The sequence below is a fragment of the Corylus avellana genome, chromosome 1 (genome assembly GCF_965113065.1).
Source record: "Corylus avellana chromosome 1, dhCorAvel1.hap1.2, whole genome shotgun sequence".
Taxonomy (NCBI): Eukaryota; Viridiplantae; Streptophyta; class Magnoliopsida; order Fagales; family Betulaceae; genus Corylus; species Corylus avellana.
Window position 1 is genome coordinate 46,232,044 of NC_142490.1, and position 22,842 is coordinate 46,254,885.

The 22,842-nt window shown below is 37.6% G+C and overlaps 3 protein-coding genes and 1 non-coding gene across 4 annotated transcripts; 3 read left to right on the forward strand and 1 right to left on the reverse strand.

Moving 5' to 3' along the window:
• Positions 1-4,468: 4,468 nt before the first annotated feature.
• On the reverse strand, positions 4,469-4,541 carry TRNAF-GAA (transfer RNA phenylalanine (anticodon GAA)). The gene has a single exon. It is a non-coding gene; the product is annotated as a tRNA-Phe (tRNA).
• Positions 4,542-6,610: 2,069 nt separating this feature from the next.
• Positions 6,611-11,087, forward strand: LOC132170768 (L-ascorbate oxidase homolog). Its single transcript, XM_059581868.2, has 8 exons — positions 6,611-6,977; positions 7,173-7,282; positions 8,460-8,730; positions 8,819-8,921; positions 9,176-9,521; positions 9,840-10,208; positions 10,309-10,387; positions 10,573-11,087. The coding sequence occupies exons 1-8, from the start codon at positions 6,837-6,839 to the stop codon at positions 10,783-10,785; spliced, it is 1,632 nt and encodes a 543-aa protein (XP_059437851.1). The 5' UTR covers positions 6,611-6,836; the 3' UTR covers positions 10,786-11,087.
• Positions 11,088-12,926: 1,839 nt separating this feature from the next.
• On the forward strand, positions 12,927-15,318 carry LOC132172771 (uncharacterized). Its single transcript, XM_059584342.2, has 6 exons — positions 12,927-13,192; positions 13,325-13,401; positions 13,478-13,514; positions 13,688-13,889; positions 14,044-14,185; positions 15,037-15,318. The coding sequence occupies exons 1-6, from the start codon at positions 12,928-12,930 to the stop codon at positions 15,244-15,246; spliced, it is 933 nt and encodes a 310-aa protein (XP_059440325.2). The 5' UTR covers position 12,927; the 3' UTR covers positions 15,247-15,318.
• Positions 15,319-17,595: 2,277 nt separating this feature from the next.
• Positions 17,596-18,295, forward strand: LOC132170109 (uncharacterized). Its single transcript, XM_088512420.1, has one exon. The coding sequence runs from the start codon at positions 17,609-17,611 to the stop codon at positions 18,059-18,061; it is 453 nt and encodes a 150-aa protein (XP_088368546.1). The 5' UTR covers positions 17,596-17,608; the 3' UTR covers positions 18,062-18,295.
• The last annotated feature ends 4,547 nt before the right edge of the window (positions 18,296-22,842 follow it).

Consider the following 22,842-nt stretch of genomic DNA (forward strand, 5'->3'; position numbering starts at 1 on the left):
ATTCATTCAACCTCTCATATCTTCCTGAAGTTGCAGGAGCTTCTAGTCTAAGATAGTCGTAGAGGATTCCACAGAGTGCGTCTCCACCCCTGGCCTGTGTGAGAAATATGGAGTTATCTCCCTTGACCAGCAATGATGAGGAAACGCCAATGCTAAACAGTCGGTACAATCCACGAATCCCATGTCTACAAACTGTGTTATCTGTCCCTAGGTTCAGAACTTGGAACACCAGATGTTCTACATCCATATAATTGACATGGACCTGCAAGACAGTATTAAAGGCAAAAACTTACAGAAATTGAGCAAACTGAGGGATATGATTTTCTCACAATTTCACCAATCTTTACCTTAAGATCAGAACGAGTTGCTGATGCAATGGCCAGTCGTAGCTTGTAAATTCCACTGGTTAGTGAATCAAGGTTAAACTGTATTTTCCATGTTGTTTGAAGATACTTACCATCTACTCCCTTTCTGTAAAAATTCACTCCCAATGTCAAGACAAAAAGTTCATTTTGAAGTGCAAAATTTCAAAAGAACAGAAAAAACACTTTGGCCAACCAACATATGCCTCTCCTGCTCATATTATTGTAATAGAAATACAGGTGAAAGTGCATTTACATTAGGTTCTCGAGTAAAGGAAAGAAGGAAACACCTGTCTACATGGGCAAAAAACCAGTCTTTCTTTGGATCACTGATGCCTATAGTAAAAACTTGATCAAGTTCTGGGTGTATGTCAGTATATCTGTCCCACAAGCCATATTGCCTGAACCTGTATGTTGATACATATGCAGGTTAAGGAATATATGGGTTTGGCTTAGGTGTTGAGAAAAAGAGTGAAATTATATCTGAATAGTTTTTTAAAAAAACTATAGCACACCCAAGCCAAATCTGGAATATATAATACGTATTACAAAAGAGAGGCCAAAGTTGCTTACTTCTCAGGACTATAAAGAAATAACTTGTTGACATACATCGGATTCACATCAGGAACGAAGTAACCAATAGCTGTACGATCAGGAAAGCCAATTTCCCATACATTGGGACCATCTCTGAGGGGAACAAAGGTCAAATTGCCAAGTTGTGTTTCTGAACCTGAATTACAATATTATGTATGCCAAAACAGAGTACCATGAGTACTTGAGAACATTTCTTCATGTGATATATATATATATATATATATATATATATATATATATATATATATTATTTATTTATTTTATATAGTCCACAATCAGCTAGTGGAAAAGCAAGTTTTGGATGAGCTGGAGGTAAACTACTTTAAGAAAGAGCACAGGAGTTATATGAAAACTGAAAAGTACCTGCAGAGATGGTCACCTGTGCTTTCTCTAAGTAGTCACCGATGAAACCTGGAACCCAGCCATGGAGTCCATAGACCCCAGGAATAACATTCTTGATTGTGAAACTTCCATTTGAATCTGCTTGAACCCAAAACTGATAATCCTACGTGCACGCGAAACCTATAACGTTTAGATTTGCCATTCAATATGCTGAATTAATTGGAAATTTATTGTCACTGAAGTGTGAAAGATCAGTACAATGAAAGCATTCACATTTGCGATTTAGTTATTACCTTGCTTTCTATTTGCCAGGCTCCTTCAGTTCTAGCAGCTGAGAGACCAACGTATGCATATTTGGCAGGGATAAGAGAATCAGAAACATATCTGGGGTGAATGTTTACAATGAGAATGAACAGCAGTTAGTCTGAGGACCAGCAGTGCTATGGACAAGTACAATAGACAGCATTCAAAAAGGCTGCTAGTAGTTTTTGCCACTTTCAGCCCCCACAATATTACTTTTAGGTAGTCATAGTGATGTCACCATTTGAATGTTTTGAAAAGCAGAGGGAATTATTGAAGCTCATGTGAATGGCCTTTTCCTAGAGACAATAAGTCATTACCTGTCTTTAACGAACAGTCTTCCTGATGCTGAACCACGTTCTTTAGCAGGAAGATAATAAGAGGATGAGACAAAATCATAGGGCCAGGCTGCCTCTTCAAGCAGCCTCTAAGATGAGTCAATCATGAGAACAACCCCATTAGTAAAAACTCCATAGAGCAAATCCCATATAACCTAATGAACTCTCATGGTTTTGAGTATTTGATCAGTCATATTCTTTGCATACCAGAAAGCAATAAAAAAAAAAAAAAAGTCAAAGTAAGAAGTCTATGGAAAACCAGGCTGAGTTCTAACAGAGAAGAACTACTGGTATGCCTACATTTTCTGTTTTGTTCTTGAAAGCCAGATGTGGGCCACTGAGATGTACTTAAATGGTGCAATTAAGCCAATGCTATGAAAAGGTACCTGCTTTTTGGCGTCTGTCCATAGGTTGTAAGCATTTGATACATCTGCAGTTGAGTTAAGATATACAAAGATTGGGCCAAACACCTTCCTCCATGTCTCTCCCTTCTCAAAATGTGCTAATATATCATTCCCAATATAATGGGTTCCATGAAACATCTGTTGCACCAAAAATCCACAAAATTCAGCTAAAACTATAATATAATTCTTCCCATTGGAATTGGATTCATACTTCAGTTATAGTTTGATAGATATTGCATTTTTTTTCCAACAACTGTGATTCAAGTTATAGTACTTCTTTTGCCTATGGATTTATGCATGATATCTATCATTTTACTTGGCGCTATTCCACTGAAGTCTCAAAATTTTCTTACAGTATATCAACTGCTTTAGACAATTTATGATAGAATTTGCATCTTCCTGCAATTTTAGAGCTGAGAAATTTACAGCGAGGCAGGTTGGACCGGTGTAGACAGTGAGATTTTGCTTGGTAGGACCACCATTACGAAACTCATTGCTAGGGAAGATGACCCAGAATCCTATAATGGGACCAGAACTTATCCATCCATGGACTCCACCATCTTTGTTGTCCATTGAATACTGGTACTTGTCATCAACCTGCATTCAGCCACATACAAGATAAGCCAATTTCTAGCACACAGTCTACTCAACAACATAAAAAAAGTTGGTTATATTTATATATATGCATGCACCTCGCCTTTGAGATCAGGATTAATGGGATTTATCAGCAAAACTGATTCTGGAACAATCAGTTGTTTGCCTCTATCTGGTAGTAGATCTTCTGGCATTGGCATTATCCTTTGCTTCTCATCTGTAATTGCCATGTAGTGGAACCTACTCCAGTTTCATGAGGCACTGATCAGTCAACATAGATTTTACAAGCATCAGAGTTGGAAATAGGTAAAGATACAGATTTTACTTCTCTCTTCGCGACTTAAACACCATCCTTGTCTGAGCAAGATCAAAGGGTTGGCATCCAGGAGGACGCTCATATATTGCATAGCAGTGGAAGCCTGAAACACCACTCTTTAATATGTATCTAAAAAGAAGATTGTATGTCAGAAACTTGGAATAACTCTGCAGATTAATTGTAAAGAAAAACAAGAAGCTTTATGTCATGAAATACAACCTTGTGTCCACACTGAGCGGCAACTTGATTCCTGGAGTTGATGGATCATATGTACTCTTGAATGAAACCTCTAAACGGTCATTACTCATCTGGATGACACTATATTCAGCCCCACGGAATCTATGTCATAGAACAGAATAAGTTTTAGCTCATTGCAGATCATAGTTCTGTGTTTTTTTAGATTAAAAATCATCACCAAGTGTAACAAATTTTGGACCATAGAAGAACAAAGCATACAATTGATATCTATCCTGCCCCCCTGGCAAACTCCAGTTGATGTCCCAATATCTGCACATAGAGTAAAGGTAAGAGTAACAAGCCAAGCTCTCAAAAAAGAAAAAAAGAGTAAGAAGCCAAAACAAAATGAAAAACAAAGTTAGAGTTCCAACATTTTATGGAGATTACCCTCTGCTAGATTCAGTTGATTTGAGGTCTAAAAGGTTGTCCATTCCTCCATACTTGATGCCTGTTATATACCCTTGAGGTTTCAATATTGTGAGCATTAGCAACCCATTGCCCAGTATAACCTACACCAATACCAAAAATAAGACATGAGACACAGAGATAAGAGAGAAGAAAGAGGGACTCATGGCCATTGAAAAACTCACATAGGGGCCTTGGGTAATCAAGCTCACTTTTTCATTTGCCATAAAAAGAAATAAATACTTCTTCCCCTCTATTTGTAAACTCTCTATATAGAGATTAGTGCATATGAAGATGGTTGTTGGTTATAAGGGAATTGGTATATCCTTGAAGTATCAACATCCAAAAGTTTGACCTTCACCTTGTTGATATCACCCATGTTAGTTCTTATGTTTTGGAAGTTGTATGCTGAACAAAGCTGCTTAAAGAGCATTAGCTGTCAATGAATTTTCTTCAATTGGGTATGTCTGAAAGTGACAAAAAACTGGTTTCTCTGAATGATATTTGGCTTGGAGAGACAGAAGAGCAAACAAAGGATGGAACAAAAAAAAAAAAAAAGAGTAGAAGAATGAAAAATGCGGTGAGCGTGGATCGAACACGCGACCTTCAGATCTTCAGTCTGACGCTCTCCCAACTGAGCTATCCCCGCTAGTTGATAAGTTCCTTACTTATATATATTTAACCTATAACACCACGTCCTACTCTTATTTGGTTGATAACCTATAACTTACTGATAAGTTCACCGAATTTTTTTTTCTAAGAAAAATATTTTTACATCCCCCAATGGCCCAATTAAATTAAATGATAAGACAAACCAACTGGACCAAATCCCACTAATCTCATTAGGGCCTAAACTCATGCTTGAGATAGATCCTCTTGCCCAAATTGCAGGGGATCGTGTGCAATATTCAGAGGCCTTGTTTCGAAAAATAGATCCTATTAAAGGCCTTTGACAATTGCTTATTCAATTGCAGGAACATGCAAATTGTCCAAAAATCTCAATCCACAAAAGAAAAAAAAAAGCCTCCCCATGACTGCAATTTACACTCATCTCCGACTATTTATAAAATATAAATACTATTTAATAAACTGTTATATAGTTGCATATAACTCCATGATATAATATTAAAAATCAGTCGTTGAATGATTCCACATATATATCAATCTATTATATAGCATTGATAATTGAAAAAAAAATCATGAATGACTTCATCCAGGTGAAAAGTACAAACATGAAGTAATTGAAAAACTCAGCAAATAGGTGGGTATGGATCCAATCATGGTATAATGCGTCTCTAGAAAAACTAGAAGATCAATAGAAGACACCCAAGAGGGGGGGAACAGGGAAGATCGATAGAAGGGTCGTAGACATTGGATCTAAAACCCAATTGGGCAGTTGATTTTAAAAGTAATAGCACCGACAGCTTATAGATTAAAGAAATCAATAAGTATTTGTACTTGTCTACTTGATACCTGAGTCAACCAGAACACCATGCCTTGTACTTTTATTTAACCTCTTATTTCTCAAAAACAACAAACTTACTTGGTGCTCACGTATACTCCCTCCACCTTCTGCAGCATTTTTCTTCTTTATCTACTTTCTTACTGGTGGGCATCATTATGGAGGTATGGGAATTTTTTGGACTCAAATTTGGCAGGTGAATAGTTAATACCAAGGCACTCAGAAAGACCATGAAAAGAGGATAAAAGGTTAGAAAGCTTAACCGGAAATTCGACAGAATCACCTCTTAAGTTGATAAAGGTAAGAAAGAAAAGAAATTGATAAAGTTTGAGTAAAGGTTATGAATTTGTACTTATCTATAAAGTTTGAGTAAGAGTTACGAGTTTGTACTTAGTCAAAGGTCCTTATTGTTAAAAGATAACCAATACAATATAGTATTTGACTCTGTCATTTACCTTCTATTTCAATTAAATATTTTACGTAAAGAGAAAATTAATTATGGTACATTCTATTGAAATATTGATGTATACTTTATTCCTAAAACAGGGTAGGTCTTGGGCTTCTCCTTAGCCGGGCGGCATTGGTGTCCTGATAGCTTGAGGGGTTTCGACAGATGTGCTTTATGGGCTTAACATAGGCTATATGCAAGACATTTAAACAATAATAATAATTTGCAGCATCATTTCGGTAAACTTATCCAAGTTTATGTAGGGTAGGTTTTGGGTCTTTGAGTCCTCTTTCTAGTCTACTCATTTGCCAAACATAGCCGTAATAATTGAATGGAATTACAAGGAACAGTTGATCCAGAAAATGGACATGATCAATGGGGCTGCATAATGCTTGTAGCCTGTCCTCCAAGTAATAAATTTTGACCTAACTTTGCCTTTGTTCTATGCCTCATAGTAGCAGTAGATATGGTAGCAGCAAAAAGATTATCAAATAATTGAATGAAATAAACATAATCCAATAAATTTCATGGCCAAAAGATCTGAGGGGAATAATATTTGCATTTAGGACAGCACCCAATAAGTGCACGTGAAAGGGGTAGCTTTGTAACTTTATCTCCTCCAATACATTGAAGTTCTAAACCAATCAAGAACCGTCCATGTCAAGTGGGGCCTACAAAATAATACCAGATCATACTGAATGAGCGGCCCGTGATTGAGCTGGACCATCCACCATACTATGTTGAACGCACTCAAGTGTTTAGACTGATGAAACACGCTGACAGCTCACAAGCCATCTTCCTCTGCTTCTTTGCTTCCCAAAAGCAATGGTGAGCTCTGCTCACAACAAGACAAAACTTGAAAGAATATATTTATGGTCAGATTTGGAGAGTGAAATGAGAGACACCCATCACCTCTATCTGGTTTCTTTGCAGGGGTGCAAAGTTTCTTTGTTTATGGTTATGGAGATCTAAGTTTTCCATTAAACTCACTTTCTAAGCAGTTACTCTAAAAGATTAGAAACAGAACAAGAGCAATGGGAGAATGCAGGGCTTTTTGTTTTCTCATTGCTCTGGTTCTTGCGGTTGTTCATGGCGTTAATGGTGAAGACCCATATCGGTTCTTCACGTGGAAAGTCACGTACGGCGACATCTACCCTCTTGGTGTCAAGCAGCAGGTACTTAATGAGTTCATTTCTCTTGCTCTGCCTCTTCAACTCTGTTTTTTTCTTGCCTGCTGATCTTTGGAAAATGCTTCTTGCTTTTTGAAACCAAAAGTTATTCTTTTGCTAGATTTTTGCGTCGGAATTACGAAAAATGCTTTTTTTTTTTTAATGTCTGGGATGCTTGAGTAAATGTGAGAAATGTTGCAGGGTATCTTGATAAATGGGCAGTTCCCAGGTCCTCAGATCGATGCTGTTACAAATGATAACTTGGTTATCAATGTGTTCAACTACCTAAGGGAGCCATTCCTCGTCTCTTGGTAAAAAGCATTATCTTTTTCTGTTTGGATTACTTTATATTCTTTACACGGGGGAAAAAAATGCGGTAAAACGAAAAATGAAAGAGAGTAAAATGTATAAGTCTAGCTGTTTGATTGTTTGATACCCTCGGAAAGAAAATGTCTTTCTTTTTTGTACTGAAACTGTAAAACTTTTGGCAACAACCAGTGAGCAGTAACTGTTCACAGTTCAAAACATATATAACCCCAATGCAATTTTCTATTCTTTCTCAGCAACCAAACAGAGAATTACACCTTTTTTTTTTTTAATTAATAAAAATCGATTTTTCTGTTTTGGAATAATTGGATTCCCGAAATAGTTTCTGTTTTTGAGGGGTGCTTTTGTACGAGAATCTTATAAAAGTAGAGTTCCCTTTATAGTGACTTTTGTCGGGATGGGTCTTGTTAATTTACATCTAATGATCTAAAGAAGTTAAAGGCACGTTTGTGTCAATACAGACATTAACTTTTAGAACCTGACTTTGTTTGAATGGTGGTTTGTGGTTAGATCTTTAACTTTCTAGTTTCTATCTTATACAGCTCCAAGGACTCATTGATTGGTTATTCAAAAGTCCTTTTAAAAAAAATGAGTTTGAGCAGCTGATGAGATATGATAAATTTCAATCTCCACGAGCTAGATCTGTGTATTCCCACATCTATTTTACAATAATTATATACTATATTACATTTACATAGTAAAAATGGGTATATCAGAGTTAATTAATGACCCTTTTAAGATGAGGTCAAATTCAGGTCCTGAATCTTACCCTGCTTACCTAATGATATAGTTTTTTACACTCATGCTTCAATACGATTCAAACTCGACACACGACATTTAGGCTGGTAATTTTTTATACTGTCCACAAACTCGATACGAACGCAACACAAAATTAATAGGTTATAATTGATGGTTGAGAGGTATGATTCGTTTAACTAAATGTGTCGGATTAGGTTTAAGGCATCTGAATCACTTCTTTTCAACGGTCGATGGTGTGCACCAATGGGGTAGCTGATATCCTTTATGAATGAGTAGGGCCTTTAGTATTAAATTTCACAGCTGCCATACAATATGCAGCTTTTCCATTCTGTGGGGTTATGGAGCAAAATGCTGAGCAACCGATATTGAATTTGACTACTTTGTCGTATCTCATGTCTACAGGGATGGCATACAGCAGAGAAGGAACTCATGGCAGGATGGAGTTTATGGCACTAACTGTCCAATCCGACCGGGAAAGAACTTCACTTATGTTCTCCAAGTGAAGGATCAGATCGGTAGCTACTTCTACTTCCCATCCTTTGGATTTCAGAAAGCTGCCGGAGGGTTTGGTGGCATCAGAATATGGAGCCGTCCAGGGATTCCAGTTCCCTTCCCTCCTCCTGCCGGGGACTTCACCATTCTAGCTGGGGACTGGTTCAAGAGAGAGCAACACGTAAGCAGGGGCACCAGATCCTTAGTGTCATTTCACTTTCTTGGTTTACAGGTTTTGTTTCCTTAATATTTTCACTTTGGTTTTATAGATATTGAGAAGATTCTTGGACAGTGGTCACAATCTCCCCTTCCCTGATGGACTTCTCATCAATGGTCGTGGATCAAATGGTTACACGTTTACTGTTGATCAAGGTGTCTATTAATGTACTTCTCTCTGTCTCCTTCACTGCAATTGCTCTTAGCCATTGAACTTTTCATAACTACTGCCCTTGTCTTCATTGTTGTCCACAATCTGAATTATGAACTTAATGATTAGATCTCTGAATTACTTGATACACGGTTTTGGCAACAAAAATAAAACTAGAGGAGCGAGTACAGTTAGGATATACATGTTTATAATTAATCTCATAATTAGGGATCACATTATTTCAATAATTTGTTTGCAGGTAAGACTTATAGGCTGAGGATATCAAATGTGGGGCTTACGACATCAATTAACTTCAGAATTCAGGGACACCTGATGAAACTGATAGAGGTAGAAGGGTCTCACACGCTTCAGAACACCTACAGTTCACTTGATATCCATCTTGGCCAGTCATATTCTGTCTTGGTCACAGCTGATCAGCCTGTTCAAGATTACTACATTGTAGTTTCTTCACGCTTCACCACTCGGGTGCTGACATCAACAGCCGTTCTTCACTACAGCTATTCACAGAAGGGAGTTTCTGGTCCCGTCCCTGTTGGGCCTACCACTCAGATTGCTTCGTCCGTTAGCCAGACCAGATCTATCCGGTAATTTATTTTCTTTCAGATTCTTATGTCTCTTACTGGCATTTTCAATTTGCCTTTTGGGTTCATACTCTTTCTCTCACCAACTTTCGAGCCATATGATTCTTTCCATTTTAATATTTGTTGCAGCAGAATGTTGCCTCGCATGCATATTAGCACATAAAGTGTGGTGCTTTGATATATACTTATGCTAAATGTTTCTAGAGAGTAGAGAAGCAATCACCTCAAAGAAACTAGCTAGATTATTTGTGGAATCTTTTAATGATTTCTTATCTAGCAGAACAAAATATCTCATTTACATATTTCATTCTCTCAAATCAGTTGGAATCTGACTGCGAGTGGGCCAAGACCTAATCCTCAAGGCTCCTACCACTATGGAATGATCAAGACTAGCCGCACAATCATGCTTGCAAACTCTGCTCCTTATATTAACGGCAAGCAGAGATATGCAGTAAATGGTGTCTCATTTGTTCCGGCAGACACCCCACTTAAACTTGCTGACTTCTTCAAGATCCCTGGAGTTTTTAGCGTTGGAACCATTCCTACATCTCCCCCGGGGGGAAATAATGCCTACCTCCAAACATCCGTTATGGGTGCTAATTTCAGAGAATATGTTGAAATTGTGTTCCAAAATTGGGAGGACACCGTCCAGTCATGGCACATTGATGGCTATTCTTTCTTCGTTGTGGGGTAAGCATATCTTTTCCAACTAATTATATACTTGCATTGGAAAGCCACAATCTTTCAGCTTGTATATCTCAATGCTACAATGTTTGTTGTCAATGACTAGAATGGATGGAGGGCAATGGACACCTGCAAGTAGAGCACGCTACAATTTGAGAGACACAGTTGCCCGCTCCACTACTCAGGTACGAGAAAAGTTTCATTATAAAATGATTAGTCAATTTGAAACTTTCTTAGAATCACTTATAACTCTCTGTCTCACCTAATAAGGAATTAATGAGTAATGAGCTACTCATCTTCTCAATGTGGGATTGGGGTGTTACAGTTTTATGATTTTTCTTGTTTTGTTTATGTTTGTGATTGAATGCAGGTGTATCCCAGAGCATGGACTGCAATCTACATAGCTCTGGACAATGTGGGGATGTGGAACATAAGGTCTGAGAACTGGGCCAGACAATACTTGGGTCAGCAGTTCTATCTCCGGGTCTACTCCCCTGCAAACTCTTGGAGAGACGAGTTACCAATCCCGAGGAATGCCCTGATTTGTGGAAGGGCGAGAGGCAGGCGTACGAGACCTTTTTGAAGTGGCTAGACATAAATTATTGTCACGAGAGGGTGGCATGATTCTTAGTCTGAAGTAGGCGGTAAATTAATAATGCAAGAGCTCAACTTGAGCTTTGAGTTAGTTGTTATTTCTATTGTTCATTTGTCCCCCATATGGGTTCTGTCTCAATGACTCTTAGAATAGGCAATATGTATTGTTTGTAGAATTTCTTCTTTCATCTCCACTGTCCATCTGAACACCATTATTGTTAGATTTGTAACTTTATCATCTTTGGAGATGTAGGTATGTTTGTTAATGTATTTTGACGTGGCATAAACGTGAAAATAGTTCGTGTTTTTAAGAGTGTTTTGTGTTGGAACAAAAACATAAAGTCGTTAACAAAGATGGGTCTATGCCATCACTCTGTCAAAAGTAATTATAGTACTAATTCAACTGAGATTTATACTGGAAAATCAAATTAAGCAGAAAATCTTTCCATGGTATGACAGTAGTCAAGCTTTGTTATCCTCCTAAACATTAGGATTAGTACATTCACCTTTGTAATAACCATGATCATTATCATTTGTTAGAACCTAATATTTAGCTGGGCCCTTTGTGGATCATGCTTGACAAGAGCACACTTGGGTTTGTAGGATAGTGGGTATGGGAATGGATTTATAGTTGGAGTGTTTAGTGATTCCGGGTTAACGGGTTAATGGTTGGGCTAAGTGGGCCTAGTGTTACGGTTATGTGGGCTTGCCAGACAATAGCCCATTATATAAGTGTGATATGATAATAAGTAATAATATATGTATGTATAGGTGACGTGGCTGCTCTACTCCCAGCTCCGGACAAGTCTGCTCTCTATTTTCAATATTCTTCGACCTCCTTTTCGCCATAGCCATTATTCTCTCGCTTACGATATCACAAAACACTTGTCCGTGCTTCTGGCAATGCATCCAGAGAATATTCCCCAATTCGAAACCGCTTCCTTCTGCACTCTCCACCTTTTCTGTCAGCAAAAGATGGCCATGGATGGATGGAATTACCCCACGTCCCGACATGCGAATCTGGTTTCACCCATTTTGGCTTTCTCCACAGAAACTCCCGCCATGCCATGCCATGCCTTCATGCAACCATACATATGTATGTAAATCACGCGTGCGCTTTACATGACCACCAATGCCCGACCGCCGTGACGCCTAGAATGTCTACGTGTCCCCCTGAGAAGGAAGGCCGACATGCGAAGCTTGTCTACGTGGCACTACACGTGCTGTCGTGTTAGTGATGATCATCATTTTCCATATATATATATATATTACCGATGAGATTAATGGGAATGTGAACGTGGGGGTGTGTTTGAGTAGACAGTCTTTCGATCAGGCGGAATAAAGGGAGTTTGTTTGAATTTATGGAGTCTTTGGTATGTTTCCCTAAGGACATGCACTGCTTATGTCACAACTATGCTTTTAACGTCTGGTTTTTCTTTGTTTTTTTGTGGATGCCTTTAATTCTTCTCTTATAACGTTTGATGGTTTGAATATTTTAGTCAATTTTGTGAGAATTTAAACAAAAACGGTTTGGTATATGAAATTAATACTTTACTGGTCAACTCGTTTGGTTAGTATTACTAAAGTGATTCACGATTCTTGCGGCCGGATAGGATCGTGTTTTTGAGGTTTATCGAACAATGAAATATAAATATTGTCTTATAAATTCACTTGACGCTTCGCATGAATATCATGTGACATATTATTTATGGGTGAAAAAATTAAGTAACAAAATTTGATAAGTAAATTTAATTATTTAATGGGTAAGATGTAAATGTAAGTTAATAATTTCTTTCAATTCTTCCTTTTCTATTGACGACAAAGAATATCCAGAAAAGACCCAAGAAAAAAAGGAAAGAACGAAGAATATGTTTAGTTTGAACTTTGCTTTTGAATTTCACCTTTCATTTTCACCCAATCACGAAGGCATTTTTGAATAAAACAAAGCCTGAAATTGCGTGTCAAAATTTTCCCTTCTCCAATCAAAACTCCGAAGGACTTAACTGACCTCTAAGCCTGTGAGTAAGAAAAAGAAGCACAAAAGGCCAAAACTATGTAACAGAGAGTCTCAGTATTTATTCTCTTCTGTTGCAGACTAGGCCAACCCTCTCTCTCTCTCTCTTAGGAGATCATGAAGAGGGTTGAAGACGAGAGCTCTTTTAAAGGGTCTCCATCATCATCATCTCTTGACAACGAAGAATACCCTTCACAATTACCATCCCATATGAGAGTTTCTATGCAGCGTATGGACGACAAGTTGCCGGAGATAAGCTTGATTCGGTTGAAATCGGCCGTTGTTAGGCCGTATGTTCGATCAAAAATGCCTCGGCTTCGGTGGACGCCTGAGCTTCATCACTGCTTCGTGCATGCGGTTGAACGTCTTGGAGGAGAAGACAGTAAGCTAGCTGCATGTCTTTAATTAATTACCAAAAGTAGAAGAAAAAAAAGAAAAAAAAAAAAAAGTAACGTTACATATATATGCTTTTTCTCAACAAATTAAGGAATCAGGATATAATTAATTTCTGTAGGAGCTACTCCGAAGATGGTTTTACAGATAATGAATGTGAAGGGGCTTACCATATCGCACGTAAAGAGCCATCTTCAGGTTTTGATCTATTTAACTACAAAAGTGCTCATGGTTTTGATAATCTTCTAACAATTGTGCTTGTTATAATTTACAGATGTATAGAAGCATGAAGCATGAGCAGATGATACAAGGTAACATGTAAATCACAAGTTTACTATGAATAGATGTTATTGTTGATCAATTTTTGGACATTTTCCAAGATCTGGTTGTTAGAAACAGAACTTGAAAAACATATATAATTAATATCCAAGGCGACCTCTTCTTTAATCTGTATATATGCATGTGTGGTGTTTGTTGTGCGCAGAAGCAGCTATGGCAGCGAAGAGGATTAATGGTAAGGCACATGGTATCCCAGATTCAAGTTACTTGAGCTGTTGCCAACAAAATCGTCAGGAAAAGAACAAGGGATTGGTTGATAACAACTCCTTCTGGTTCAGAAGCAGCAGCAGTGGGAGTTACTGCAAAGACGAGCTTGCTCTCAAGACTAGAAGCATGGCTTCCCAATGGTTTGTCTGTTTGTAATATTATATTTCTTATAATTAATATGACTACTCTAATCCAACAATATCCAGACAGCTTCTTAAATTCATGAGAATAAGAATCAGCTGAAAATGGGAGTCAAATTATACGTATTTCAGTTTTTGGCGACTTTGGTGGCAGGGTGGAGAAGCAAGAAATGTGGATTGCAAACAAAGTGATGGGCCAATTACCATGCCAAGAAATAATAAGCAAAGCATGGGAGCAGAAACCAGATTCTTACATCATCTTCAAGGATCTGCTCAAGAACCGCGCTATCGATCAAGTATTCTCTCTCTTTCACTCTCACAAACACACGTGTTAAATCACCATTAATTTATCTCAAAAGTATAAGCTAAATGGAAGAGGTGTATTTAATGAATAATACTAGATATCATATTTTATTGCACAATTATTCCACAATGCTCATATATCAATTCTAGTCATTTTTTTATTTTTTAAGAATATTTATTGATCTAAGGGTTAAATAGGACTAGCATATTAGTATCGTAGAATAATTATGAGATAAAAATGTGGTTTTTAACCTTATTCATATTCTATTAAGACTAAGGCTAACACCATATTTTTATTTTACAACTATTATCCCACAATGCTAACCTGGTAGTCCAACTAACTCTTGAATTTTTTTTTACTAATCCAAGGGTGGGTTAGGGTTGCCACGTCAACGTTGTGAGATAGTTGAGGGATAAAATGTAGTTTTTAACATTACTCTTTAATTACTTAATTAGCATTTTAACACTCTCCTTACGTGTATGTATGTGAGACTGTAGGAGTTAGGATTTGAACTCACGACTTTTGCTCTGATACTATATTAAATCACCACTTATTCTATAGTTAGTTGATGATTTATTTGATTAATTATCTTACTAGTATTGTATAAGTAAGAATCATTTGCATTATAAAATCAATCAAGCAATAAGCTAGAGCAAAATGTAGGTGGTCATAAGCAATATATATAACACCGAACTATCCAAACATTCTTAATTTGCCTCTATATTTTCTCTATTTCTTCTGCTTTTCTCTTTAATTTTCTATTTTATTATGAAATTCTTCTAACACGTGTGGGTGTCAGTGTCATGGCTCTAAATTATATTTCCATATTTATCATACTTTCAGGGGAGCAATGAGCAAAAAAGAGTCTTACTAGGGGCTTCGGGTTGCAAGAGCAATCATCAAACATTGGAAAGTTTGACAGAGAATATAGAGCGAATGGATGATTGCAAAATCTCTTTATCAATGAACTCAAAAGCGTCAGAGTCTTTGTTGAAGCTGAACCAAAGTGCAGATCATATCAATGATGTCTCTCTTGAGCTCACTCTTGCTTAAAATCATGCCCATAATTATATACTTTGACAGTTTTGGAACTTCAAAATTTGTCTCCTCCTTGTTTGATATAGTCCTCCATACTCTATTTAACAAGATATTAAATCAGGTGTTAAGTATATAGTCACTAATTATCTTAAAAACTTAAGTTAATAGAAACTAATAAATTTAATTAACATTTTAACTTTCTCTTCACGTGTAGGTTCAAACTTTCCATTAATAAGTGAGATTGATTATTATGTGAAATGTTTAACTACAATGAAATGTGAATTATGAAGATAAGGTGCTAACTCATAATATATGTTTTGATTCAATATTAAGTCACCTTAAAAACTTATAAGGCCAACAAGAATAAATGAATTTAATAATTTAATTAATATTCTAATATTAGAAAACAACCCTAACAATTTTATCAAATTATAAGGATTAGCAAGAATGGGTGGCACAAGAAGCTTGGGAGATTAAGGTGAGCTAGCTAGCTAGTAGTCCTTGGCTCTCATATGTTGTTTACAGGTTGAGATCGCATGCATGCAATACTCTATATTTTTATCTCATTTTTATTAAACTTTTTTGATGTGATACTGTTAATTAATTTTTGGATTTTTTATTTATTTATTTTTTTAAATGGTTAATTGATAGTGCCACATCAACAAATTAAGTGTGAGTAATGTTATATATATTAAAAATGGGTATTGGGCCTAACTCAACCCAAAAGTTAGCTCAAGAGTTGAGGTTTCCTCTCATCTTATAAATGGCCTATCTCCTTAATACCCAAGCAATGTGGGACTTCCAACACGCCCCCTCACGTGTGGCTGGAGGACATCCAAGCCAACATGTGTGACAATAGGAGACGGTGGGCCACAACCAATTGAACTTGGCTCTGATACCATATTAGAAATGAGTTTTGGGCTTAACTCAATCCAAAAGCTAGCTCAAGAGTTGAGGTTTTTCCTCACCTTATAAATGACCCATCTCCTTAATACCAAAGCAATGTGGGACTTCCAACATTATACACTACATTTTTATCATACTTTTATCTTACTTTGATGATGTAGCACTACTATTTAATCACTAGAATTTTTTTTAGTAATGCTAAATATGTAGCAGTCTCAATTTACCATTAGATCAATCATTTGTCCAAAAATAAAAAAAAATAAAAAATTTAATGGTTGGTTGAAATTGCCTTGTGAGCGTTATATATCATTACCTTTTTTTTTTTTTTTTTTCCTAACAAGGGTTGATTAGTGCCTAATGTAGCGCGACTTAGTGTGCTACAAAGAAGAACAACAATAAAGAATGTATAGGTATTTTTAGATCTTGATATGATTAAAGAATCTAATAAATCTTCTCTAAACACTAGATACTCTCTAGGGTTTGAAGGAAAATAAAGAAGAAACTCAACTCTGAGACTTCTTATTGATAAAAACTCACATATAATCAAAAGCTACGTTCTTAGGGGCTATAAGCATATATTTATAGCCCCAAACTCCTAACCCTAGTAGTAAAAGGAGTTTAAGTCGGTTAAGACTTTTACGCTAGCCATTCGAATGGGACATATCCCCATTTGAGCTGTTCCTAAAATAAATGAACTAAAAAGTACGTAAACGACTGGCCTTTTGAACAGAACAAACCTCCGTTCGGACGGTCCTAAAGAAAACTGAAATCCAAATATGAGACTGAAAATGAAAACTCAACCAAGTCAAAGACTGAAAAGGAAACCTAAACAAAGCAAATGATTGAAAAGAAAGATAGGCTTTCGGACGGCTATCGAATAGCCAACGAATGGACGCCTCGGGTTTTTGTATGGAGAGGCCTCTGGATGGAGGCCGTTTGGACGGCCTCCGAACGATCATTGAACATAAGTCTCGAGAATTACAATGGGGAATTCCTGGAAGAGGCCCTTTGATCTACATAAGTGCCACATTAGCTTATGTAAGAGTTAATTAGTGCCACTTCAACACAGTAAAATTAATTAAAGACTAGTTTCAGGCCTTTCTCTCTCTCAATTAGGTAATGATATTGTAGGAATTTTCAATCTAACCACAAAAAGATGGCCGAGAAAGAGAGTTGGGTGAAAGAATTTAAGTGAAATTGGAAAATGTGAAGATCAACGAAAAGGCGAATGAATATGGTTATATGAACAAATCCAGGTAACTCATCAACATGGGATGGGGGTTTCTTTTTTGCTATGGCAGTTGGCCCAATTAACTATAGAAGCACGGATTATAGATGACGGCATCCGCAAATTTAAAACCTTCACAACCGCCACCTTCCCCTCATTTTCAGTTCTCAAACGGCTATATATTCTCCACTCCCCAGCCTCATTTCACATCAAACATTTTCTTTGGAATATATTCTCTCAGCAATGGCGGTTTCTAAGCAGCTTCTTCTGGTGGTGCTTCTTGGTGCACTTATTTGCACCACTAATGCTCGGAAGCTTGTGAGTCAAAAGGGTGCATTTAACGAAGAGAAGAATTTCTTCCACCACTTCCCTGGCTTTGGCGGTGGGATAGGAGGTGGTGGCTTGGGCGGTGGGAGCGGCTTGGGTGGTGGAGCTGGACTTGGTGGGGGTCCTGGCTTGGGGGGAGCCGGAGGTGGAGGGTTTGGTGGTGGGGGTGGGGGTGGGGGTGGGCTAGGTGGTGGCTCTGGTTTTGGAGGTGGAGCTGGAGGTGGGTTTGGGTCGGGAGGAGCAGGAGGCCTTGGAGGTGGAGGTGGTGGAGGGTTTGGTGGCGGCGGCGGTGGCAGCCTAATCGGTGGCGGAGTAGGCGGTGGATATGGTGGAGGAGCTGGCGGAGGGTTTGGAGGTGGATTGCCTTGAGTTCATAGTCTGTGTGCTTCTACCAATGCTGCTACTATTTATGTCTTGTTATGATGATCATGCTGTTTGGTGTACGAGTCCCATATTTCATTATATTATGTAATACTATGAGTAAATAATGAGGAAATAAGCTGAAACTTCCTCTTATTTCCCCCGAGTTATTTTACTTTAATTTATTTTTTTAGTCGATAAACATGCAGCAATATTGTTGAATAAAGGCGCGTAGTGAATATATTGTCTCGTGGTGAATATGTTTTCATGTTATTTAAACATATTGTTTAGATGAAGTGGCATGATGTACATAATTTACATGTAACAAAACAAAGCAAAAATTAAACTATAAAACAATTTTTCTCTCAATTTCATTTACAATTGAGAGGATTCCGATCCTTATGATCTTTGTTACAAAGAGAATTACTTGTTAAAGGATATCTTAAATTATTAAATTTATCTATTTATATCAACTTAAGCTTTTGAAATAAATAATAATTTTACATTATCACGTGTAATCATAACAATTTTCTTTATTATTTGCCTGGAATGATGAGAAACCAAATGGCCTTTGATCATGCATGTTCAAAACGCATATAAAGGATTTGGGCTTCCATGTAGTGGGAAAGCCCACTGGTGTTAATGTTGACTAGTGTTGTACCTTTAAAATATGGGTCAAAATATCAAAAGTCAAGAATTAACTTCCAAGCATATATCTCATTTATAACGGTCAAGCACATTAATGATTGGAGACGCATATCTCATTCGTAACCACCAAATTAATGACCGAGATCACATTGATTGCAATGGCGGTTTCACATTGATCATAACAGTCAAGAGACAAGATTATTAATTTACTCATCAATCACTCTTGAATCTCATTTTCCTTGCCTGGTTACCATTCTAATCATCAGGCAACCTACATGATATATAGGCATATGCTATAGAGCTTAAGGTACGCAATACATTCTTGAGAATATCAAACTTTGAAATAAGCTAACTTAGGCATCAGAGTGAGACCCACCGGTACCCCACCAGCGAGTTCTCCTGATGGACTATTATTTTGCAAGAATTAAAGAATCACGAAGACCAACGAAATTGAAGATCAAGGATACCATGAAGAATAGACCAAAAAATGCCTCAACAACCAGGAAAATGGAAAAGATTCATATTGAAATTGAACCCATTTAGACCATGTAGGAATCAACATTATGCATATATCCAGAAATCATTAGAAAATTGTTAGTTTTTAGATTCCCAGTGAGAGAAGACAAAATGCATGTCCACCCCACAATATGGTCGATAAGCCAATTCTCTCTCCCACAGAATGCATGTGTAACCTACTTCATGAGTCACGAGCATGGCTGAGGTAGTTGAAATCCGCCGCTCAATCAATGAGTTGGATATATATATATATATATATATATATAGAGAGAGAGAGAGAGAGAGAGAGAGAGTAATAAGGAATTCCAGTGTTGATAATTCTGGAATTGGGCATACTTTTTGACAGTACAGTTAAAGACAAGGGAGGAAAGGATCATGTATTTTTAATAGATCCTGTAATTTTCACATGTATTTGAACATATGTTAATTTAATGGATTGAATAAAAAAATGATTTCCAACCCAATATGCAACCAGTTTCTAATAAGATGATTAGATTAAACATACAAAGTTATAACAACTCCATTTTTTTTTCATCTTAAATTATAATGAAAACCTGAGAAGTTGTAGAATAAGGAAGCTTGTTGCCCTGGAGTCCACTTCGAGATCGATGTTAATCTTGCAGCTTTATTATATATGTAGGAGATAATTCCATAGGAGTTGCTGAAGTGGGAGTAGTTAGCTAATATTCCATTAGAAGGTGCATGTACGAATTGTTGCATACAATGAGACAATATTAGAAAAGAGAAAAATCTTCGAAAGGTATTACCAAAAGAAACGGATCTTTATTAAAATATTTTGCGCTGCATTTATAATTAAGCTCTTTCTCTACCTCTCTAGGAACAGACAAGTAGAAGGGAGAAGGTGATGGACAAACCTGCCTGTGGTTGGCCTAAAAGTGATTTAGATTCTCTAACAATTTACGGTTAATATTGCTAAAGAGTTCTTATAGGTCCACATGTCCAAGCGCCAAGCGGGTGAGCAGACTGCCCGATATCTGTTATGTTCGAATAGGTTGTCTTTGTAAAAGCTCTATCACATTTATTGTTCGAATTGTTAGTAATTTGAGAAACAAAATTGCTAAAAAAATTTACCCCGCTTCAAGTGTCCAAAGCTGATCAACTCCCAGCCACCACCAAACCAACCAAGAACAACTAATTTTAACAAGAGTTGCATTATTCCAAATTCCAATGATAATTAATACAAAAACCCAAACATTCCTTATGTGATCGTCTCATACCCAGTTGGTCATGATCACATGGCATCCGCATGGCTTTTTCTCATCTTATTGGTTTGCTTAGGTGGAATCGACGACTGCCTAATCCTGCATTTGATAGGTACAAAGAATGACACATGGATTTTCTGCATATTTATTTTGCTAAGATTATATATATTTTGGCAGCATAATGCATCTCCCTTTCTCGCTAGGATATTTCAAGAAGATACAGTCACCTACTCCACCATCTCTAGTTCATTATAATACTGGAGCTATTGCTAGAATATACATGCATTCTCTCCCCAATTATTTGTGTTTTTTGCTAGAATTAGGCGAGATATTTTTGTCAGCTTATAGTTTATCACATTAGACAATCACATAGACCTTTCTTGAATTGGCCTCCTGCCAATTTCCCTTTCCCTTTAAAACGCAGTAATGAAGATGGAGGACCAGTGAAATTGTTTATGATTATACGAGCCCTCTGGGTGCTTATATAAAGAGGGAGAATTAGAGACAAGCTGGAGCTCAGGCAGGTTGGCTTGAGTCATACTAAGACTTGCTTGTTCAAAGAGCTAGCTAGCTAGCCATGGGTGCGAGTGCTAAACTTCTTTACGTGGCTTTTATTTTTCTGAGTATTACTTGTGCTTTGAGTGTTAGCAGCACTGGTCATGGCCGGGGTGCTGAAGAAAGTAGCTTTGGTGGTGCAAGTGGGGGGAGGTTTGATAATGGCGGTGGTGATAATGATGATTGCTCGTATGGAAATTGGAGGAGTTGTGGGAGTTTCTTTGGAAGGGGTGGCAGAAGTTTTGGTGTGGATGGTAAAGGAGTGGGTCAAAGTGGAGGGTCTGGTGGCAGTGATAGTGGAGGAGGTGGTGGTGGTGGCAGTGGTGGAGGTGGAGGCTCTGGAGGAGGTTCTGGACACGGTAGTGGATATGGTGTAGGTGCAGGGGTTGGGGTAGGAGGTGGCGGTGGTGGTGGTGGTGGCGGCGGAGGTGGTGGTGGTGGGGGTAGTAGTGGTGCTAGTGAAGGGTTTGGACATGGTAGTGGTTTTGGTGCAGGAGGTGGACCAGGTGGCGCTGAAGGAGGAGGAGGAGGTGGTGGCGGTAGTGGTGGTGGCAGTGGTGGTGGCTCTAGTGCCAATGGAGGGTCTGGTCATGGTAATGGCTTTGGTGTAGGTTTTGGTGTTGGTGGCATTGGAGGTGGTGGTGGTGGCGGTGGCGGTGAGGGCAAAGGTGAAGGTGAAGGATATGGTCATGGTGAGGGTGGTGGTGGTGGTTTTGGGGTCGGTGGGGGTGTAATTGGTGGCAAAGGTTATGGTGGCAAGAATGGAATTGGCATAGGATTCGGCATGGGCATTGGATTTGGGTTTAGTATTGGAGGTGATGGAGGTGATGATACCAATGCTAATGGTGAACCCTAGACTCTTAGAATGCTTCATTTTAGCTGCCAAGTTGTTGAAGTGAACAAGCCAAAAGAGCCTATTCTTTGTAGTAGAGGAAAATACCAACTCATCATGTTGATCATCTCTATGTCACATAGACAATATATATAATTCTATTTTGTTTCAAAATAAATGTTTGCATTTCCTTCATTGTAATTCAATAAACTTTGGTCTCTTAAGTAATTATCGCAATGAAATTAGAAAAAAGGAATGTTGTGAAATTCAATATGCACTATGAAATGATTTTTCTCAATTTTGTTTGAAATTGAGAGGATTCTATTCCGAGAAGGCAATAACCCTTATTTGACCCGTTAAAGCTATAGGTGTATAACAAAGGGATAAAGTTTTCTTTCAATTTAGTTTATTATAGTGACATTTTTCTTTAGTCTATGTGATTCTCACATGCATTCTAAAAAAGATATGAAAATTATATGCTATATGGACAAATTTTTGTAGTAGACTAGGGATAAAAAATTTTCAGCCCATTTTAAAGAAAAACTTAGTTCATAATAAAAAACTAAAAAATGTAGTCCTATAACTCTTTTAAAACTTGTTAATATGTGTCAGCATGTGATTGAATGATGTTAAATTTATTTTAATGGCTGACGTGGCTCCAAACACACGCTAGCACGTTTGAATAAACTGTAAAAGACTTGTATATGTCACTAGTTCGAATCCACCTTCTCCTCTCTTGTGCCGACACCTAAAAAAAAAATAAAAAAAAATAAAAAAATAAAAAAATAAAAAAGAAGATTGGTAGGTATTTTTCATAATGGACCTGGAGCCCCATCCAGATTGATTACTCTGCAGCTCAATTGGTCTGAGCCCAAATCACCTGCTGGTCCTGGCTCAAATTGGCCCACCATATCACAATAATCTCAGTGATCAATCTGGCCCGGCCCAATTGAGGCCTATCGCAAGCAAGAGCTTCTTCTATCTCACCCGCCCTAGAGAGCCGTTTAACAGAGCTC

Excerpts from the sequence above, each read along its gene's own strand:
- LOC132172771 (XM_059584342.2), top strand. The coding sequence starts at position 12,928 with ATGAAGAGGGTTGAAGACGAGAGCTCTTTTAAAGGGTCTCCATCATCA. Across the intron at positions 13,402-13,477 it reads ACGTAAAGAGCCATCTTCAG|ATGTATAGAAGCATGAAGCA; the intron begins GTTTTGATCTAT and ends TATAATTTACAG. Across the intron at positions 13,515-13,687 it reads GCATGAGCAGATGATACAAG|AAGCAGCTATGGCAGCGAAG; the intron begins GTAACATGTAAA and ends TGTTGTGCGCAG.
- LOC132170109 (XM_088512420.1), top strand. The coding sequence starts at position 17,609 with ATGGCGGTTTCTAAGCAGCTTCTTCTGGTGGTGCTTCTTGGTGCACTT.
- LOC132170768 (XM_059581868.2), top strand. The coding sequence starts at position 6,837 with ATGGGAGAATGCAGGGCTTTTTGTTTTCTCATTGCTCTGGTTCTTGCG. Across the intron at positions 8,731-8,818 it reads GGTTCAAGAGAGAGCAACAC|ATATTGAGAAGATTCTTGGA; the intron begins GTAAGCAGGGGC and ends TTGGTTTTATAG. Across the intron at positions 8,922-9,175 it reads CACGTTTACTGTTGATCAAG|GTAAGACTTATAGGCTGAGG; the intron begins GTGTCTATTAAT and ends ATTTGTTTGCAG.